Raw genomic sequence first — 20,644 nt, forward strand, 5'->3', positions numbered from 1 at the left:
GTTAAAGTCCAACAGGTTTATTTGGTAGCTGATGAAGGAGCGGCTCTCCGAAAGCTCGTGTCTAACCCAGTCCAAAGCCGGCAACTCCAGATCATGTCCCGATTGTGTTAGCCAGCACCAAACTCCCCACCTCCCCTCGCGCCCACTATCTACCCCTTGCTGGCTTTCCCGAGGCGACCAATTACAACTGCCGTTGTACATTTTATTACACAATTACAGGATGCTGATTCAATCAGAGCTGTAATCACATCAACAGCATTGAGCTGCCTGTGAACGCAGCCACATCACTCAGCTCCTGTAGATGCATTCACATCACAGATCACAAGAGACACAAGCCTGGTTTCAAAGCAGTATTAATGCAGATTTGACAGTGCAGAAAAATACGTAGATGAAGGAAATGCCACTCTGCCCCCCGCCCCGTAATTCTAACAGCCTGCATCGACACACAGAGAACATAACCTTGGTATTGTGCCAGTTACAGATTCACATTAAAAGCGATTAGCAGATACACCACAGCAGTGCTCACGCAGAGGCTCGACTCTGTAATCCCAGAAAACTGCCTCCAACTGGAACAGATTCTAACCGAGCCTCGTGTGTCTTCAATCTGAACTCCCTCCGCTGTCACTGCCGGACTCGTTACTGCCACTGTCACTTGATGCCGTTGTGGTGGTCGGAGGCACGGTTGTGGTGGTCGGAGGCACGGTTGTGGTGGTCGGAGGCACGGTTGTGGTGGTCGGAGGCACGGTTGTGGTGGTCGGAGGCACGGTTGTGGTGGTCGGAGGCACGGTGGTTGAAGCTTGAGTGGGGGTTTGTGGTGTTCATCCATTTCAGAGTTAGGGGAAAACAAAGAAAACAATTTGGTTAAGTATGTCTTTGCTCTCCCGCGCAAAAGCCCGCACTTCGATATAAATTTGACACTAACTCTCGCAGGCAACTTTTTATGTAGCCTGCAAATTAATGTTTTTGTAACAACCCAGAGGTTTCCTTCAACGCCATGTCACAGTATTAGGTTGAAAACGTCTGGGAGAAAATGTCTGGGAGAATATCCCAGGCTAAATATATTTGCTGCTGGAGAGAGGGAAAATTCTGCTCAATAAGGAGAAGGGTATGCAATAAATATGTTTCAAATAATACAATGTTTTCTTAGAATACATAAGGAGAAATTCATTTTGGCTAATTAAATCAGGCATTGTACAATGATTCGGATTTAGTTCACAATTTCATAGCAGACAGACCTGTGCAGGAAAATGATGATGACAACGCAATTACATTCTATATTAATTTTGAGAGCGACATCTTTCAGTCCAAATCAACTCATATTTATATTGCGTTTGAGGGTGTTGAATCTTAATCGTAAGAAGATAAATTCCAAATTAGTGATCAAAGATGAAAGGAAATTACTGCGGCTGCTGGAATCTGAAACAAAAACAGGAAATGCTGCGAAAATCTAATCAGACCTGACAGCATCCGAGAAAAGACAATTGAACCAACGTTTCGAGCCTGTGTGACCCATCGTCAGAGAACTGATTGTGATTTATTGACCGAATAGACTATCATGGTGAATGATAGATAAACTGCGGGAAAATCTCATAGGAAAAAACACGCCTTTAACTTAAATCGCTCAATTGGGACAGAAATCTGCGCAAGGTCCATCCTTGTCTTATCCGAAGAAGTTAAGAGTCATATAATATTGCAAGGCACCATCATGTGACGAAGAATTATGGAGAAATTGAGGATTTCAAATGTTTTAGGAACCAGCAGTTAGTGATTACAACAACATTGATGCAGCGGGAAGAAATATGAGAGTCAAGTGAAACTAGCCTGAAGTGTAAGAAACAATTTTAAAAGTTTGGTTAATGGATACCGAACAATATTGAGCATTTCTAAAATGAGTGTTGGTCCCTTAGAAAGACAGACGGGATCAATTAACAGGAGTGCGGGGTCTTGGGGGGGGGGAGGGATTGGGGTAGTTGGGAGGGGGTGGGCGGATCGATGCCAGCATGGATGAAGAAGTTGCTGAGCTTTTCCAGCATTTTCTGCTTTAATTTCAGATTTCCAGCAACAGATGTCATTTGTTTTATTTTATTTAAATTATTTGTTTTCGATGGGATATGGACATTGCTAGTTAGACCATTGCCACTTGACCTGGACTTGTTAGGCTATTGAAGACACTGTTATGAGCGAAATTCTGCTGTCGCCTGTCAGCCAAACGATGGAAAGTGGTCATTTGGTTTTCTTCTGAAGGGCACAAATGCACCATATTGAGAGTAGGTCTGTATTTCCAGATTTATTCAGTGAATTGGAACTTCGTGAGCTGCCGTGGTAAGATTTGAGCTCAACAATGAGTGTAAGTATCATAATGTAATTACCATGACCAGAGAAAAATTATTGGGAAAATTTAAAACAACTAGGCGCAAATTTCCAGGACCTGATGGCTTAACGGATTTTTTAAAAAGATGTAGCTGCAGAAATAGTGGAAGCAGGGGGTCATGAATTTCCAGCATTCGCTTGAACCTGCAACATTGTCAATGATGGAAAGACATGATCAATTGTAAATAGAGGGAGCAATTAGGGAACGAGAGGCTCGTTAACCCGGCATAAATCTTCCAGAAAAAAATGACACCATCTATTTTTAAAGAATTCTCAGCAACAAACTTAAAGTGTCACAGACAGGAACAGAGTTGGAGAAGCTCAGCAGGCTGGGCACCATCTATGAGGAGAGAAAACGGATTTAACAGTTTGGGTCAATTTGGTTTTTCATCAGAGCTAAAAAGATGGAGAAATGTGATATATATTAAGCTGAAATTGTGGAGATTGCAACAAGATGTAACTCCTTAATTATAAAGGATAAAACGGCCTGCGGTGGGCGGGAGTGGTGCGTGTGCGTCTGTGTGTGTGTGCGTTGCGCAGGAGGGGGCGAGAAGCTGGTTATTGAATTGAGACAATAAATACGCGGGGTATTTATATGCAAATGGGTGTCCTTGGTGATGGGGCTCACGGTGTCCACTGTTACATTGAGGTCTCTACAATTAATTGGCGCCACAAGGGTCGGGCTGCGTTATCAGTTCCTCAGAATGACATTTTAAGCTATGTTTGATTTGCATTGTTTGTTTTACTTAAGGGTCGGTTACGTTCCTGACATCGTTTAATGGTTCATTTCAGCCCAGCTGGTACCAACGGTTCAGTTACAGAGTTGGGTGCAACCACATGTGTTATTCCGCTACTTTATGAAGGTGTCAAATGCTGAAGAGAGATTGACTTTCTGTCTTCTTCTTTGCCAAAAATGTTGAATAACAGGGCCTGACTTTGAAAAATGGGCCAAGATGTTTTGACTCGGGGAAAATGGGAGGCAATCTCTTCAAATGGTGAAGCATTCTCAAAGGGTTTCACAGAGTTGGAATGGATGAATGTGTCTCCCTGACTGCGGAGTCAATAACACGGGGTCAACTTTTCAGGGAAGGGAATCTGGGCGGCATTGTGGCATAGTGGTTAGCACTGATGCCTCACAGGGCCAGGGGCCCAGATTCAATTCGACCTTGGGTGACTGTCTAAGTGGACATTCTCCCTGCGTCTGTGTGGTTTTCTTCCAGGTAATCTGGTTTCTTCCCACAGTCCAAATATGTGCAAGTTTTTTTTATTTTTTTATACTTTTCCAATTCAATCAAATCAAGTCCAATTCAGAGTCTCAACAAGTTGAGACATTTCCGATCCAAGCTGACAAGACAGGGTCTTCACACCTGTCTTGGGCCTGATCTACATGAGCCAAGCTGATTGGAGAAGGGGGAGGTTGCCTCCTCCAAGGCTTGATCTCATTTGCATCTTAGCCAAAAGGCTGAGATGCCACTTTTAAAAATTGCTTCATATGAATATGAAGCTTAAATGCAACCCAATGACCTCGACCAAGTGCAGCATCCAATCCATACTACACTTGATCTTAGCCAAAAGGCCGAGAAGCGATAGTCCAAATATGTGCAAGTTTTTTTTTGTTACTTTTCCAATTCAATCAAATCAAATCCAATTCAAAGTCTCAACAAGTTGAGACATTCCCGATCCAGGCTGACAAGACAGGGCGAGCGACCAAATCACCCTGTCCTGGGTCCGATCTACATGAGCGAAGCTGATTGGAGAAGGGGGAGGTTCCTCCTCCAAGGCTTGAGCTCATTTGCATCTTAGCCAAAAGGCCGAGATGCCGCTTTTAAAAATTGCTTCATATGAAACATATGAAGCTTCAATGTAACCCAATGACCTCAACCAAGTGCAGCATCCAATCCATACTACACTTGATCTTGGCCGAGAAGCAAGTTAGCTATATTGGTCATGCTAAATTGTCCCTTAGTGTCCCAGCATAGCGGAGTAAGTATGTGGGACTATGATGATTGGACCTGGGTAAGATGAGCCTGTGCAGACTTGATGGGCTGAATGGTCTCCTTCTGCATTGTAGGGATTCTATGATTTCTGAATGAGATTAGGAGTAATGCAGGTTGCATATCTTTTCCATTCTTTTGCTCTCGAGGGTCCAAGATTCTTCATTGTTGAGCAGCTTCAAGGTGAACATTCAAGAGAAAATAGTTAAATATTTTACAGGATGGAGTGTAAAAAGCTATTGGGGGAATTGCAGCAAGATCGGGTGTACTGGTTTATTGGGATAAGGGGCCAAAGACGTTGCATTTCTGGATCATTCTAGGGATTGGTTGATTCAAGATCTGAGAAGGGGGAATGGACGATCAACAAATTCCCACCCTCAGGTCGTATGGGAGTGATGCACACCCAGGATACCATCTACTCTGTGGTTTCCCGTGATAGGCAGGAACCAGCACTGAGGTACACTACTTCCCGTGTTTAGCCATTACCATTTGCAGTATTGCACAGATTCGTCTCACAGCACGTGGGTAGAGGTGTCAGATTTATAGAAAAGATTGACAAATCGATCGCCTTTGCGCATAAATTAGTAGAAGCACATCCTTTGACGAAAATAGGATTTGTCCCGACTGCAAACAAACAAAATGCAGTTTACCTTTAGTACAATTGGCAGATATGACAAAAAAATCATCTTTCATTATCCAAGTGCAGTTCAAATGGTGTGAGTAAATTAGTTAGATTTGCTTGTCCATCCAGGCATTTTATATTGAGTTATTTTGTTCACCCATCTTTAGGTTTATTTCATCTATTGTGATAACTGGCTATGTCCCGTCTGACAGGCAAGAAGGAGCCATCACTGCTCTTTGCTTTCGGTCTCTTATCTGAATATGCAATAGCTCGTTCACAGCCCTTCAAACTTAATTACTAAATTGCTTCCTGGCTGTCTAAAAATGCATGGATAAAGTGGAATAGATGGATCCTACTTGGAAGGGGTTCGGGGATAGGGCTGGCGGGGTCCAGGTAAAATACTCTTTTGGAGAGTTGGTGCAGACTGGATGGCCCGAATGCCATCTTTCTGCACAGTAGTGATTCTATGGATGCCATGGTTCCTGGGCTTTGACCTTCCTGATTTGTTTCTATATTATCCTCACTGCCTCTCTTTCCAATGTCCAGTGTCCATGGTGACATAGTGTCCACTGCTGCCTCACAGCGCCAGGGACTCGGGTTCGAGTCCGGCCTTGAGTGAATTTCTGTTTGGCCTTTGCGTGAGTTTCCCCCTGGTGCTCCGGTTTCCTCCCACAATCCAAATATTACACCAGGGGTGTGTAGGTTATGCACGCTGTCTCGGGAATAGATGATCTTTCAGAGAGTCGGTGCTCTCCGAGAGTGTGGGCTGTACTCTAGGGATGTTACATGCTCAACATCAAATATGGAAAAAATAGCAATGGTGAAACTGTGCCAGTATTAACATAGCCAGATTTAGATTAGAGTTTATTTATTAGTGTCACAAGTAGGCTTACCGTAGCACTGCAGTGAAGTTACTGCAAAATTCCCCCAGCCATCACATTCTGGCATCTATACGGATACAATGAGGGAGCATTTAACATGGCCCATGCACCTAATCAGCATGTCTTTTAGACTTTGGGAGGAAACTGGAGCACCCGGAGGAAACCCACGCAGACACGGGGAGATCGTGCAGACTCCACACAGACAGTGAGCCAAGCTGGGAAGCAAATCTGGAACCCTAGTGCTGTGAGGCAGCAGTGCTAACCACTGTGACTCCGGACCACCCAAGTTTCACACAAAACAGGTCTCACAAGCAAAAGTGAATTTAGGTTTCGGTGAAAAGCATTGGAACTTTCATGTGAAGAGCATTTGCAGCAAGAACGAGAATGGATGGCACAGGCACAGATCATTGGGTTGGATCGGGTTGCAAGGTGACCAATGTTGGTAACTAAATTGACTGATGTTTCGAAAAGGGAGACCCAGTGTTTAATGTGCTGCAGCAACACCGATAATTAAGAATGTAAAGCCAGGAATGAGGAAGAATCTGTGATCACATTGACCCGAGCCCATCCCCCCGTCAAAGTGCTGACGCAAACCCTTCCAACAGTAACATGACGAGTTGAACATTTCCCCAAAACAAAAGTTAGAGCACAAAGGTCTACTGAAAAGGACAAGGACCCCTTCTATTGAATGTAGAATATTAGCACGGCCGGAGGATTGGCTAACTGATAGAAGACAGAGAGTTGGTATGAGGGGCATTTTCAGGCTGGCAACCTGTAATTCGTGGAGTATCACAGGGATACTTGTTGGGGCCACAGCTATTTACAACATGTATTAATGATTTGGATGCTGGAAGTGAATGCACGATTGCAAAGTCTGTGGATAATTATAGGTAGCAAGGCAAGTGATGAGGGTGACACAAAGATTTTAAGGGGGATATGAACGGGTCAGGTGAGTGGGCAAACAACTTGGTTGATGGAATATCATGTAGGAAAATGTAAAGTTCCGAATTTGGTAGGAGGAATGAAGGAGCTGCATATTATTTAAATGGTGTAAGCCTGCAGAAAGCTGCAGCACAAATGGACTTGGAGTTCCTGGTGCATAAATCACATTAAAAGGTGGCATGCAATTTCAGCAGTTAACAGGGAAGCCAAATAGAAAGTTGGTTTTTACTTCAAAGGGAGTGGAGTATGAAAAATAGGCATGTCTTGATAAATCTACCAAGGCACTAATGAGACCACACCTGGAATACTGTGAACAGTTATTTCAGGGTGCTTGACAGGGTCGATGCTGAACCCTTGTGATAGAGTCGAGGACCATTGGGAGTGATCTCAGAGTAAGAAGTCGCATGCATTTAACAAAATTGATCAGCCATTTATTCTCTCAGAGCGTAGTGAATCGGTGGAATTATTTACTGTAGGCAGCTGTAGAGGTTGGGTCGTTAAGTATGAGCCAGACTGAGAGAGACAGATTTTTAATCAGCAAGCGGATCAAGGGTGGTGTGGATAATGTGGGAAAGTGGGAATTAAGGATTATATCCAACCAGCCATGATCTCCTAGAATGGCAAAGCAGACTCAATGTGCTAAATGGCCACTGCTGTTCTGACATCTATATGGTCCAGTGTCCCCTTTCGCACAATCTCATGTTCTCCTATGGCTGCAACCAGATCCAGAGGATAGCGGCATAGCCAAGTGAGGTGGGGGGAATTTACAGGATAGAAAGAGACTGCAAAGAGCTTGGAACAAATTGACTATCTCCTTCACTTACACTGCAAAAGTAAGATGGCCGAATGGACCTTTTCGGTACCATTTCTGCCAGTGGCCCACCTCAGCCTAGCTGAGCCCTGGTCAAATATGTCGGGCCAGTTAAGTCATTTTATGATGAGTGAAATGATTTTAGTTGGAATTGCCGAAAAAATGTGGACAAGCCTCAATGTTGAACAACAGGAATGGGGAGATTCGGATAGTGGAAGAAAAAATGTTACACATACACAAGCTCTGTGTGCCTGATCCAGACAAACACGCATTCTGATCGCCCACACACTTCACCACTTTCTGAGTGCTCGTGCAGTCCTTTTCATCATTGGCCAGACACTCATAACATTGCAGTCCATTCTCGGTCAGATTGGGAGGATCTGCAATGAAAAGCAAAATAAACAACAGCTGGTTGGGTGGTCACTGGGGGACCAGGTCTTCATTTGTGCGTACAAAATTTGTACAAAATTCACTTGTACAAAACTCTGGTGCGGCCGCACTTAGAGTATTGCGTACAGTTCTGGTCACCGCATTATAGGAAGAATGTGGAAGCATTGGAAAGGGGACAGAGGAGATTTACTGGGATGTTGCCTGGTATGGTGGGAAGGTCTGATGAGGAAAGGCTTAGGGTCTTGAGGTTGTTTTCGTTAGAGAGAAGAAGGTTAAGAGGTGACTTAATAGAGGCATACAAGATGATCAGAGGATCAGATAGGGTGGATAGTGAGAGCCTTTTTCCTCGGATGGTGATAGCTAGCATGAGGGGACATGGCTTTAAATTGAGGGGTGATAGATGTAGGACAGATGTCAGAGGTAGGTTCTTCACTCAGAGAGTAGTAAGGGCGTGGAATGCCCTGCCTGCAGCAGTAGTGGACTCGCCAACATTAAGGGCATTTAAATGGTCATTGGATAAACATATGGATGATATTGGAATAGTGTAGGTTAGATGGGCTTTAGATTGTTTTCACTGGTCGGTGCAACATCGAGAGCCGAAGGGCCTGTACTGAGCTGCAATGTTCTATGTTCTATGTATGGGTTCATATGCTAAGTGCCTGGGCCAGTGGCCAGTTGGGGGGAATTGAGTTGTCAGTGTGAAGCGAGCCAGTCTGTGGAGGATCAGATGGTCAGTATGGGGTTGGAGTGGTGAATTGGGTTGCCAATGGGGAAGTGCTGGTCTGTGGAAGATCAAATAGTCAGTGGCAATGGAATTGGGTTGTCACTTGTGGGCAGGGGGAGGTACGAGCAGATCTGTGGAATGGTAGGGCGGTCAGTGGGAGAGGGGGGTTCAAGTTGGTCGTGAGGCGATTGGACTGGGAGGTGAGTAGGGGATAGTGAGCATGGCAAGCTGATGGATTGTAGTGAGATGGGGTGGCGGGTGGATCAGGGGGAAGGTGGGGATCGTTGTGTCGGGAGTTAGTCAGGTATTCTGGAGAGTGGTTGTTGGTATGCGGGGGAGGGAGTGTGATGTAGGGGGAGTTTGGGGATTTTGCAGATGATTCTGGTGGGAGTCAGCAAGATCCTTCGGTGAGCAGGAGAATAGCAGTACTATATTTAGGCGGAAGGTAGAAGTGGATTGAATTATTTTAGCTTTTCAAGATTCCTTTTCTCCCCTTTTCACTCAGAGTATTGGATGGGTCCAATTCAATTGTCCATCGGACGTTTCAACTCCCCAAGGAATTCCCTCACACTCCTTGTCTGGGGAAGAGCGGGGTTTCAGTGGGGTTTCCCGAGAATGGGCCCTCGGAAAGGACAAGCTATGGGCCGCTGGAGCATCACCCAAAGGGTTCCATAGCAGGTTTGATCAAATTACGATTCACACTGAATGACTGATTCGAATTTTACGACAGGAAACCACATGCTTGATCAGAGAACTAGGTCTCAAGATGTTGAGATGGGGAAGAAGCAGGGAGCTTTGGACAGGGAGTTCACACGTTTAGGAAGCGGACAGCAGCAACAGACAGTGTCACGATGATGACGGGGAAGTACAGATAAGTAACCAATGAAATAACACGATTGCATCTGACAGAATCATAAACTGACACATTACCTGGTGTGGTCTGTGTATTACACAGATCAGTGACGCAGAACGTGCTCTGCCTCACGAAAGAAAGAAAGTCACTCTTGAAAGAAAAGGAGTCACCGTTTATCTCACATGTTTGTATTACTGTCGAGGTTTCGAGAGCCCCTGTAAAGAAACACAGTTTGGATAAATATACTTTGATAAATATTCCTCCTTTTCATGGAATTCTTTCAGTAAGATTGTGAGGTGAAAATATTTTGGTCGTGCAAGTGAGCATAGGGTGGGAAGGAAACATAAACCCCACCTGGCTGTTTCATTGCTAGAAAGCTAAGTCCGCACCAGCATGAAGAGCAGGGGCCTCTTCTTGCAGTGTCCAGCTCAATAGCAGGTTTGTGTTTTAAAATGATGGTAAGTATTGCAGGATAGTTACGGCACTTCTTCAATTAGTTTCAAATTTGCGAAAACGTTCAACATTAATACATTTTGAAAAGTCAGCCATTGGGCCAAGCTTGAGGTATCAACAGGGGTGGGCTCCTCTATCCCTAACTGTCATCCCTGGACACCCCCGCCCACCCTCTGAACCCACCCCCCCCTCCCCGCCCCATTCCCACTCCTGCCTCCTTGTTTCTGTTGATACTCTCTGCTCGGCATCCCTACCTCCCCTGTTCATCGGGCTCCCGGTTACATTTTCAACTGCTCCGCTGGGTAACACCGAGGTGTTGTCCTTTGAATGTTTTTGTTTCTATGTCAAAGCGAGATGGATTCTGATTTGGGGTGGGGAGGTTCGGGTAACTATTATCAAGGTGAGCTTGGAATGTGGGAGTTGAGGATACAATCAGATGAATCATGATGTTATGGACCGACAGAGCGTGGTCGAGGGGCCGAGTGGCCAGTTCTTGGCCAACAATTGTTCACTATTTACATTCATGGCCTGGAGGAATGAACAGAATGTAATGTTTCCAAATTTGCCGATTATACAAAGATATGTGGAAGGCCATGTTGTGATGAGGGTACTGTGATTCTGCAATGGGATGTGGATACAGTAGGCAACTGGGCGAAAACCGAGCAAATGGAGCAGAATGTGGGAAGTATGAGGTCATGCACTTTGGTCAGAAGATTAAACGGCAGATTATTATCTCAATGGAGAGCGACTGCAGGTGAGTGAAGTACAGAAGGATTTAGGCATTTTAGTTCATGAATCACAAACGCCTATCAAGCAAGTCCAACAAGCTGTTAAGAAGGCAAACGGCCTTTGACCTTTATTGCAAGTTGGCGTTAAAAATATTGTTGCAATTGCAAAGGATGCTATTGAGGCTTCAGCTGTAACGTTGCATAGAGTTTTGGTCCCCATACCTTAAAAAGGACAGAGTAACAGTGGAGGCAGTCCAAATGAGATTCACCAGGCTAATTCCTGGGATGAGAGTGTTGTTCTGTCAAGAGACTATGTTACCTGGGTTTGTGCTCCTTGTAGTTTAGAAGAATGAGGGCTACCTTATTCAATCATGTAAGATACTGAGGGGGCTTCCCAGGGAAGATGGTAAGACGTTTTGACGAGTGGGAATGTCTTGAACAAGGGGACAGAGCTACATGGTCATTGAAAACTGAGGTGCGCAGAAATTTCTTCTCGCACAGGGTTGTGAATCTCCAGAATTCTCTGCCCCAAACGGAAATGGAGGCTGAATCTTTGGAAGTATTTAAAGTGGAGGTGGATACATACTTGATAGATCAATGAATAGATGGCTATGGGGAAATGACATAGATATGAAAATGAGGCCAGCATAGATCACTTATCATCGTATTGGATGGCGAGCAGGCTTGAAGAGCCGGATGACTCGGATGGGTGGCACGGTAGCACAGTGGTTAGCACTGCTGCTTCACAGCTCCAGGGTCCCGGGTTCGATTCCCGGCTTGGGTCACTATCTGTGTGGAGTTTGCACATTCTCCTCGTGTCTGCGTGGGTTTCCTCCGGGTACTCCGGTTTCCTTCCACAGTCCAAGGATGTGCTGGTTAGGTTGATTGGCCATGCCAAAATTGCCCCTTAGTGTCCTGAGATGTGTAGGTTAGAGGGATTAGCGGGTAAATATGTAGGGATATGGGGGTAGGGCCTGGGTGGGATTGTGGTCGGTGCAGACTCGATGGGCCGAATGGCCTCCTTCTGCACTGTAGGGTTTCTATGATTCTTCTGTGATTCTATGACTCACGCTTGCCTCTATTTCCTGTGTTATTTGTATTCCTTCTCCTGTCTGCAATGTTCTCCTCCCATTGAGCACTGCACTGACCTTGGACGGAACTGAGATGGCGAGAAGATGCCCGGGAACCTGGTGACCTAGGGATGGTCCTGCGGAGATTACCCTGGGTGCCCAGGCGAGCCTAGACGTGTGGGTTCAGAAAAGGTACACGAGAAAATGGGAACAGGAGCTCGGGGAGCGGCGGAGCTGAGGTGTGTTTGTGGAGAGCAGTGCAGCTACTGGGAATCTCGAATGTGGGGATCGAAAAGCCTAACGAACTCATTTAAACATGTAAGTTTCTGACGTCCTAGGCAGAGTACAGATTTTTTAAATCTGCTGGACAATCTAGAATATAGTCAAAACACTAATTAGGAATTAAATTTGAAATAACTAATTCTATCATGAATCTTTAAATCTTTCCATCTCAGGGAGCTGAGGGTTCAATCAGCATGTTTAGAGTAGGTTAAAGACAGATCTGTGAGCCATGGAATAAGCAAACTGAGGTGTAAAGTGGAGTCTATGCCGAAGATTAGTGTTTATCCTATTGAATGCTGGGCCAGGATTGAAGGGTCTAGTTCGATGTCTAACGCATAACTGCTTCTGTACTTGTTCTCGTAGACAATGGTTTCCAATGAAAAACAGGACATGAATAAATCGGGAATCACTTTGTTTTGCGCTATTAAGTTGATGGTGCGATGGGGAAATGAGGAGGCTGTGTGCAAACATGACATTTCCTACCTGCAACATGCAAATACATCGCCAATATGGTTCGCTCTTAAATGCCCACTGAAAGCCATTACATCTAATGACACTTGTTAACCAATTCCCTCTTGAAAATTATATTTAGATCTGCTTCTAGGGCTCTGTGGAATCTTGAATTCAGGATGAGAAGTCACTGATCTCAATAAATCTAACTCCTTGTCTGACCGCTGATTTCCTGGTTTAAAAATCATAGTTTCCCGCCCCTCCCTGCCTCTGGATCTAATTATAGTGCCGCAGTTGCTCCAGAAACTTTATTGAAGAATTATGATAACAAGACAGGTTTCTGACCCTCTGAGCACTCCATGCATTCTACCAATAGGCGATATAACACGCAGGGCCTGATTTTATCATTTTCATTCTGAATGCTGAATCTGGACACAATTCAGATCCGACTTGGAAATCTGTTCCCAGGCGCCCCCATATGCACTCAGCCTGAAAAAAACATCGCGGGTCCAATTCGCACTGTTGGCGGGGCTTAGCACACCCGAAACGATCAGAGATCTGAACTGTGCTTGCGCAGTTAGAAAACAATTTGAAAAAGCGCGCCTGTGTCAGATCACTGCCGGGCCGCAGAAAGCGGAGAAAGCAGCCCGGGAGTGCAAAGCGGGAGCGATGGCCCCCACAGACATCACTGTCGCCTTTATCCACTCCCCCCCCCCCCACCGCTACCCAGACCGATCGCGACCCTCTGCCCCCTTCCCCCTCCACCGATCACCCGCAGAGCAGCAGCGGACCCCCCCTGCCAGAGATCCATCTTACCCGCCTCCCCCCCAGAGAATGATCTGGCCTCACCCCCCCCCCCACCACCCCTAGAGAATGATCTGGCCCCACCCCCCTGTTCCCCCCCCTCCCAGAGAATGATCTGGCCTCACTCCCCCCCCCTCCCCTTCAGAGAATCATCTGGTCTCACTCCCCCCGCCCCCCTCCCAACCCCAGAGAATGATCTGGCCTCATTCACCCCCGCCCCCCCCCCCACCCCCCAGAGACTGATCTGTCCTCGCTCCTCCCCCCCGCCGAGGAACTTCTGACTCGCCTCCTCCTCCCTCCCGGCCCCCTCACCAGAGAATGATCTGGCCTGCCTCCCTCACCGCTCTCCCCCCCCCCCCACCAGAACCAGACAACGATCGGCCCTCCACCCCCAATCAGACAACGATTGCCCCCCCCCCTCCACCAGACAACGATCGGTCCTCCTTCCCCCTCCCCACCAGAGATACATCTGACCCGCCTCCTCCTCCTTCCCTCCCTACCACCAGAGAATGATCAGGCCCGCCTCCCTTCCGCCCCCACCACCGATCTGAGTCAGAGATTCGTTGGGGGCTCTGAATTCGCACTTCAGCAGCTGGAGCGCTCGATTCAGACTTTTATTCAGCAGGTTCATTTTAGCGCAATTCCGGATCAGCGAATGCGGTGGTAAAGGGGGAAATGTTGATAAAGTTGGACGGGCAGTTCATTAATTCAATTTAAATGAATTCGGGCGCAAATCAAATCGCCGCCTTTCCCGGGTCTCAGTAAAGTGGGCATTTGCGCAGATGTGGGCGCGGATTACGTTAATGGCCTCACACCCGACTTTACCACGTTTTCGCGCCCGTCAATGGTAAAATAGGGCCCCCAGTCTGAGGTCTATTCATTGTCTCCGTTGATTTTGCTGTATTTGGCTGGACAGGTGGTTAGTGACGTCCACAGAGCGGGTTCAATTACTTTACAAGTTGAGGTTATTCATGAAGGTCTCGCCTCCACAAACTTGCCCCTTGCCTCTGGTGTAGTGATCCTCAGGTTAAATCAACACCAGTCAATTCATAGGAGTGCAGCCTAAGGTTATCTGGGGTCATGTCGGACTTATCTTTCATGTAATTATCGTTGATTGATCACCAGGCTAGAAAGAGTGACGACGTTTCTAAATCCATTAACAACTTTTATCAGAATCACAATTTCAAACATTATTGAAATGCTATTTTTTGATAAGTGGCATTACCTATACTTAACGTGGTCGAAATTGTCTCACAATTGGCTACGGTTGAAGCACAAGTTGTTGAAACCAATACGCATGGAGGTCCGGAGCAGGAATTGCATGTCAGAGATTGCACTATGAAAAAAAAGAGTTAGAACATTTCAGTCACTTTCTGACTTTCAATGCGCGGCGCTCTCGGCTCCTGCCAATAATCCCTCCTGAGATCATATCTGTTCAATAGTTTTGAAGGCATTTCTCTGAGCTTTCAGAACACAGACTCACATCATCTGATTACAGTTATTCAATATAGTCGATGAAAATAACATTCATTTCATCTCAATTCCAAGCGAAAAATGATACTATTGTTTAATTAGCAATGGATCATTTGTTTCAAGTTTTTTAGACCAGTGGCTGAATGCCATCTCTACTCAAGACATGCAGACACATTACTTTACAAAGAGCCAGAGCATTCACAGTTTCATTCAGTAATAGGAGGCGAAGAAAGAAAAGCAGGTAATGCCAGATGCAAATTGCACTGTTTCCGGCAGCATTTCTGGCAAAGAAGCATACTATTGCTCCTGGGTGGGTTTCTTGAAATACGATAGCCTACCGCAATCCCCTGCTCAGCTCAAGCTACCAGTTCTATTATTTTCTCCCTCATGTCCCTCTGTAGCTGCCCCTGAAGTGGAATGTTCAGGGTGGTTTGTGCTAGGGACAAGCATCACCACAGAATATCTTGTTTCTTCCCTCAAAAATGCCTCTCGCATTGAGCGAGAGAGAGCAGCACGGAAGAAGGCCTTTCAACCCATTGAGTCTGTACCGGCCACAATCCCACCCAGGTCCTATTGCCGTAGCCCCACACATTTACCCTGCTAATCCCCATGACACGAGGGTCAATTTTAGCATGGCCAATCAACCTAACCCGCACATCATTGGACTCTGGGAGGACACCAGAGCACTCCGAGGGACCCATGCAGACACGGGGAGAAAGTGCCACACAGACAGTGAACAAGGACGGAATTGAACCTGGGTTCCTGGTGCTGTGAGGCAGCTGTGCTAATCACTGTGCCACCGTGTCGCCCCTATTGGGATTTGAAGAACTTCTGGTGGACAAATTGATTCTACAATGAAAGCGGGAGTCTTTCTTTGATCTGGGTGATGTGTAGATATATGGCGGACCCCATAACACAAATGTAGACAACCACTGTCTCATCCATCAACCTTAGTATCATAAACGTCTCGATAACCAGTTAAACAAATCAACAGTCTCACCTTCAATCAGAGAAGTGCAGATGATGGCAAAAACACAAAACAGCTTCATTTTCTCTTTTTGCCTTGCTGAACTTTGCAATGATAGTGCACTGATCTCAGTCAGAGAGGGGCCTTTGTTCTGAGGCAGAGGCCTGGAATCTGCACAAGGGCTGTCAAAGCTCACCACGCAACACTTCCTATGTTACTCCTGCCCTCATTTTATACCAACAGGTCAGTGACATACGGGAGGTGACACGCCATTCAAATCTCTCTGGTCATCATTGTGAAATTACAAATTAAAAAATATAACGTGACTCATAGCCATTTGCATTGCTCAAATATTCTGCTGTGGTTATATCCATGGAGACCACGGGATAATCTGTGAAGTTATGATGCCTGCCAATTGTTGACAGCACAAAATAAACAGACAAACATTAAACAAAGGAAAAGAAAACAAGAAAAAAGAAGCAGGGACACGTTGATATTCGTCACACCCGGCTGGGATATTAAAGGATCAGAGAAAATGGTTTAAGATTGGCTGGGATGTTTAATGGTCTGACAGATGATCAGGAGAGTGAGCTGCAAATGGTTTTAATCTTAACCGTTCGTCAAACTGAGCCGAGGTGTAGGATTGGATAACATGAAATGTTAAAAGTATTCTTATGTTCTTATGTTCTTATTCAAGTCAACATTCAGAAAGCTGTAAATCACATTTAGCATCTGCAGTCTTATTGATTATTGCGTTCTCCAACATCAAATTCACCATTGATTATTATTTGAACTAATTGTGAAGATTTTGATTCCCCAGTTTACGATTAAACTGTATTATCAGAATTTGAACCCTCAGTACGGAAAGCTGCCAGTTTTCATTAACATAATTAATTCCATTTCAGTTTATCAATCCTGCCTTGCTCATTCACATTCGGTGACCAGATTTTAGAATGCACACAATTTGATTCACAGTTTCATGACTTTTAATTGTCCTGATCTCTGTCGCAAGATTAATCGTGAAGAAATATTTGACAGAACTGCAGATGTTTTGATGCCCCACCTTCTGATTCATTCACAACTGATGCTTAATTCTAAAGATCTTCGCTGTTTAACTCTTCATTGCCTAAGATTTACTTGTCAATTATTCAATCCTTATGATTCCGCAGTTCGTGATTCATAATTCTCTCAACTTGTCCAGTTGATGGCAGACTTCTGTAGTAAATGTATTCAGTTCGCAACAAAAACAGAAATTGCTGGAAAATCGCAACAGGTCAGACAGCATCTATTGAAAGATAACAGAACCAACGTTTTGAGTCTGGATGACTCAATGGCTCTATTCTCTCCCAACAGATGCTGGCAGACCTGCAGAGATTTTGCATTTTTTGTTTCAGATTCCAGCATCCGCAGTATTTTGCCTTTATTCAGTTTGCAATTGGTGTACATTTTACTGATTGGGAAGTCGGAATTTATACAGGGAATGTTTTGCAGTTACTTATCCAAGGTTATAAATGGGTAGCTATTTGCCTTCACATAGATTTTAACTCCCCAGCTTCTGATTAAACAGAACTTTCTCAATTTGATCCTCGGTATGGGAAGCTGTAGTTTCCAGTAAAAAAATCAACAGGAGTAATGTGGCTTTTCACTAAGGGAACATGTACAGGGAAAATAAATAGCTGCAGAAGTTAGGAGGCTGTTTAGACATTCCATTTAAAAAGATCAAAAACAACCGCCATCCCTGTTCAAAATGAAATATGAAACGCGTTGATTCCGGCACAGCAACCTGTACAAAGCAAATATTCGCGCGTGCGCGCGTCTGCGTGTGTGTGTGTCTGTGTTTATGTGTGCTGACATGAACATGCCAGTCGAGCTGTTTTTGTTTCCCAGTATTTGCGTTTGCTTGCTCCTTTGGTGTCCCCGTGTTTCGTGTAGTCAGTGTTTGATGTGCGTGTTGGAGAAGATATATAACACACTCATCGTAGGTAAAAATATTCTGTTTTAGGATGAAGGTACATCCTTATCGTCCATTACATCATGCAGCCTAATCTTGATATCTCTGAGGGAAAACAGTCTGGGTTCGTGCATACTGCACATGTCGGGTTATTGCAAGTGAATCTTGCTGTAATTATACAAGGCCTTGGTTAGAAAATGATTATAGTGAGGAAATACAACTGGCTAACTTGTGTATTCGTGGATTGTTACCGATACCCTGATCAAGAAGAGGAAAACAAGTAGAGAAAGACGCAGATAGGCACCACATCAATGAGGCAAAAACATTTAGATTTTGACAGAACAATTGAGATGCTCAATAACAGGTTTGAGCATTTATTTGTCAAGAGTTACATAGTCACAGCCACACAGCCACAGCAAAAAAGAGGTCCGTTGACCCATCGTGTCCGCACTGGCCATTAAGCACCAGTCTAGTCTAATCCACTTTTGTAGCACTTGAACGAAGTCTCGCAAGCTATCCCTTTGAACTTCTCATCTAAACGCATCTTAAAAGATGCGAGGGTTCCCGCCTCTACCACCCATTCAGGCAGTGAGTTTGAGAATCCCAAAACCCTTTCGGTGAAAAATGTTTTCCTCATATCCCCTCTAACTCTCCTGCCCTTTACCTTTGATCTATGCTACCTAATCATTGAACTCACTACGAAGGCAAACGTTTCTTCCTCTCTACCCTAGCTATGCCCCTCATAATTTTGTGCACATCAATCAGGTTCCCCCCATCAAGTTCTCTGCTCTAAGGAAAACAACGCTAGTCTAACTAACCTCTCTTCATAGATGAAATGTTGCAACCCAGGCAACATTCTTGTGAATCTCCTCTGAAGACTGTCTAGTGCAATTACATCTTTCTTGCAGTGTGGCGACCAGAACTGCACACAATACTCTTGTTGTGACCTTCCCAAAATTTTATACAGCTCCACCATAATCTTCCTGGCCTTGTATTCTATGCATCAGCTAATAAAGGCAGGTATTGAATATTCCTTCTGAACCACCTGATCCAGCTGTCCTGCTACACTCAAGGACCTTCGGACATGCACCCAATGTTCCTCTGGTCCAACGGTACTTGCGAGAATTGTAATGTTCACTCTGCGTTCCCTTGCCTTGTAGTCCATTGAAGATGCACCACATCACACTGTTCAGGGTTAAATTGTATTTTGCAATGTTTTGACCGAGTGGCAGTAGAAATCTTTGGACTGCAGTCACACATTCTACCATCTTGAACGTGTAGAAATGCTTTCTAATTTCCTGGAAAAAAACTGTTGTTACGATCGAGATGCTTTTCGCTAAAGTCTTTAATGTAATCAGGAATTGATATCCAAATGTTGCTGAGCCTCAACTTGTTTCTATGTTCTGCTGCAAAGGATATGGATAAGGTACATACAGGTAAGTTGAAAACTTTAAGTTTCTTACAGGATGAAAAAAAGTTGTTGGAAAGATGCACTAAAGTTACAGTGATTAAGACTGGAAATTCTCCAGAAGACAAAAAACAGGGGAGCAAAACATCTCGGAGTGGGGAGGGCGCATTCCGGATGTGGGGTGGGATAAAGGGAGGCATTGGAGCTGGGGGAGTGCACATGTCATGCATTTCAGAGATAAGGTACGATCCATCTAACTCTCCCTGGACAGATACAGCATGGGGTTAGAACAAAGAACAAAGAACAGTACAGCACAGGAAACAGGCCCTTCGGCCCTCCAAGCCTGTGCCGCTCCTTGGACCAACTAGACCAATCGTTTGTATCCCTCCATTCCCAGGCTGCTCATGTGACTATCCAGGTAAGTCTTAAATGATGTCACCGTGCCTGTCTCCACCACCCTACTTGGCAGCGCATTCCAGGCCCCCACCACCCTCTGTGTAAAAAACGTCCCTCTGATATCTGAGTTATACTTCGCCCCTCTCACCTTGAGCCCGTGACCCCTCGTGATCGTCACCTCCGACCTGGGAAAAAGCTTCCCACTGTTCACCCTATCTATACTCTTCATAATCTTGTACACCTCTATTAGATCTCCCCTCATTCTCCATCTTTCCAGGGAGCACAACCCCAGTTTATCCAATCTCTCCTTATATCTAAGACCCTCCATACCAGGCAACATCCTGGTAAACCTTCTCTGCACTCTCTCTAACGCCTCCACGTCCTTCTGGTAGTGCGGTGACCAGAACTGGATGCAGTACTCCAAATGTGGCCTAACCAGCGTTCTATACAGCTGCATCATCAGACTCCAGCTTTTATACTCTATACCCCATCCTATAAAGGCAAGCATACCATATGCCTTCTTCACCACCTTCTCCACCTGTGTTGCCACCTTCAAGGATTTGTGGACTTGCACACCTAGGTCCCTCTGTGTTTCTATACTCCTGATGACTCTGCCATTTATTGTATAACTCCTCCCTACATTATTTCTTCCAAAATGCATCACTTCGCATTTATACGGATTAAACTCCATCTGCCACCTCTCCGCCCAATTTTCCAGCCTATCTATATCCTGCTGTATTGCCCGACAATGCTCTTCGCTATCCGCAAGTCCAGCCATCTTTGTGTCATCTGCAAACTTGCTGATTACACCAGTTACACCTTCTTCCAAATCATTTATATATATCACAAATAGCAGAGGTCCCAGTACAGAGCCCTGCGGAACACCACTGGTCACAGCCTCCAGCCGGAAAAAGATCCTTCGACCACTACCCTCTGTCTCCTATGGCCAAGCCAGTTCTCCACCCATCTAGCCACTTCTCCTTGTATCCCATGAGCCTTAACCTTCTTAACCAACCTGCCATGTGGGACTTTGTCAATTTCGTGTCGTCGAATTTGTTAGATACAGAGTAAAGCT

At 45.2% G+C, this 20,644-nt stretch overlaps 1 protein-coding gene and 1 pseudogene across 1 annotated transcript; both read right to left on the reverse strand.

Moving 5' to 3' along the window:
* Position 1: 1 nt before the first annotated feature.
* On the reverse strand, positions 2–16,063 carry LOC144508215 (phospholipase A2 inhibitor and Ly6/PLAUR domain-containing protein-like). Its single transcript, XM_078236031.1, has 6 exons — positions 15,848–16,063; positions 14,600–14,710; positions 9,665–9,802; positions 7,857–8,000; positions 4,851–4,988; positions 2–796 (listed from the first exon to the last, which is right to left on the reverse strand). Exons 1-6 carry the CDS (start codon positions 15,894–15,896, stop codon positions 600–602), a joined length of 777 nt encoding a protein of 258 aa, XP_078092157.1. The 5' UTR covers positions 15,897–16,063; the 3' UTR covers positions 2–599.
* On the reverse strand, positions 3,783–3,958 carry LOC144508814 (U2 spliceosomal RNA; annotated as a pseudogene).
* Positions 16,064–20,644: the final 4,581 nt, after the last annotated feature.

Source organism: Mustelus asterias, chromosome 20, assembly GCF_964213995.1.
Source record: "Mustelus asterias chromosome 20, sMusAst1.hap1.1, whole genome shotgun sequence".
NCBI classification, from domain to species: domain Eukaryota; kingdom Metazoa; phylum Chordata; class Chondrichthyes; order Carcharhiniformes; family Triakidae; genus Mustelus; species Mustelus asterias.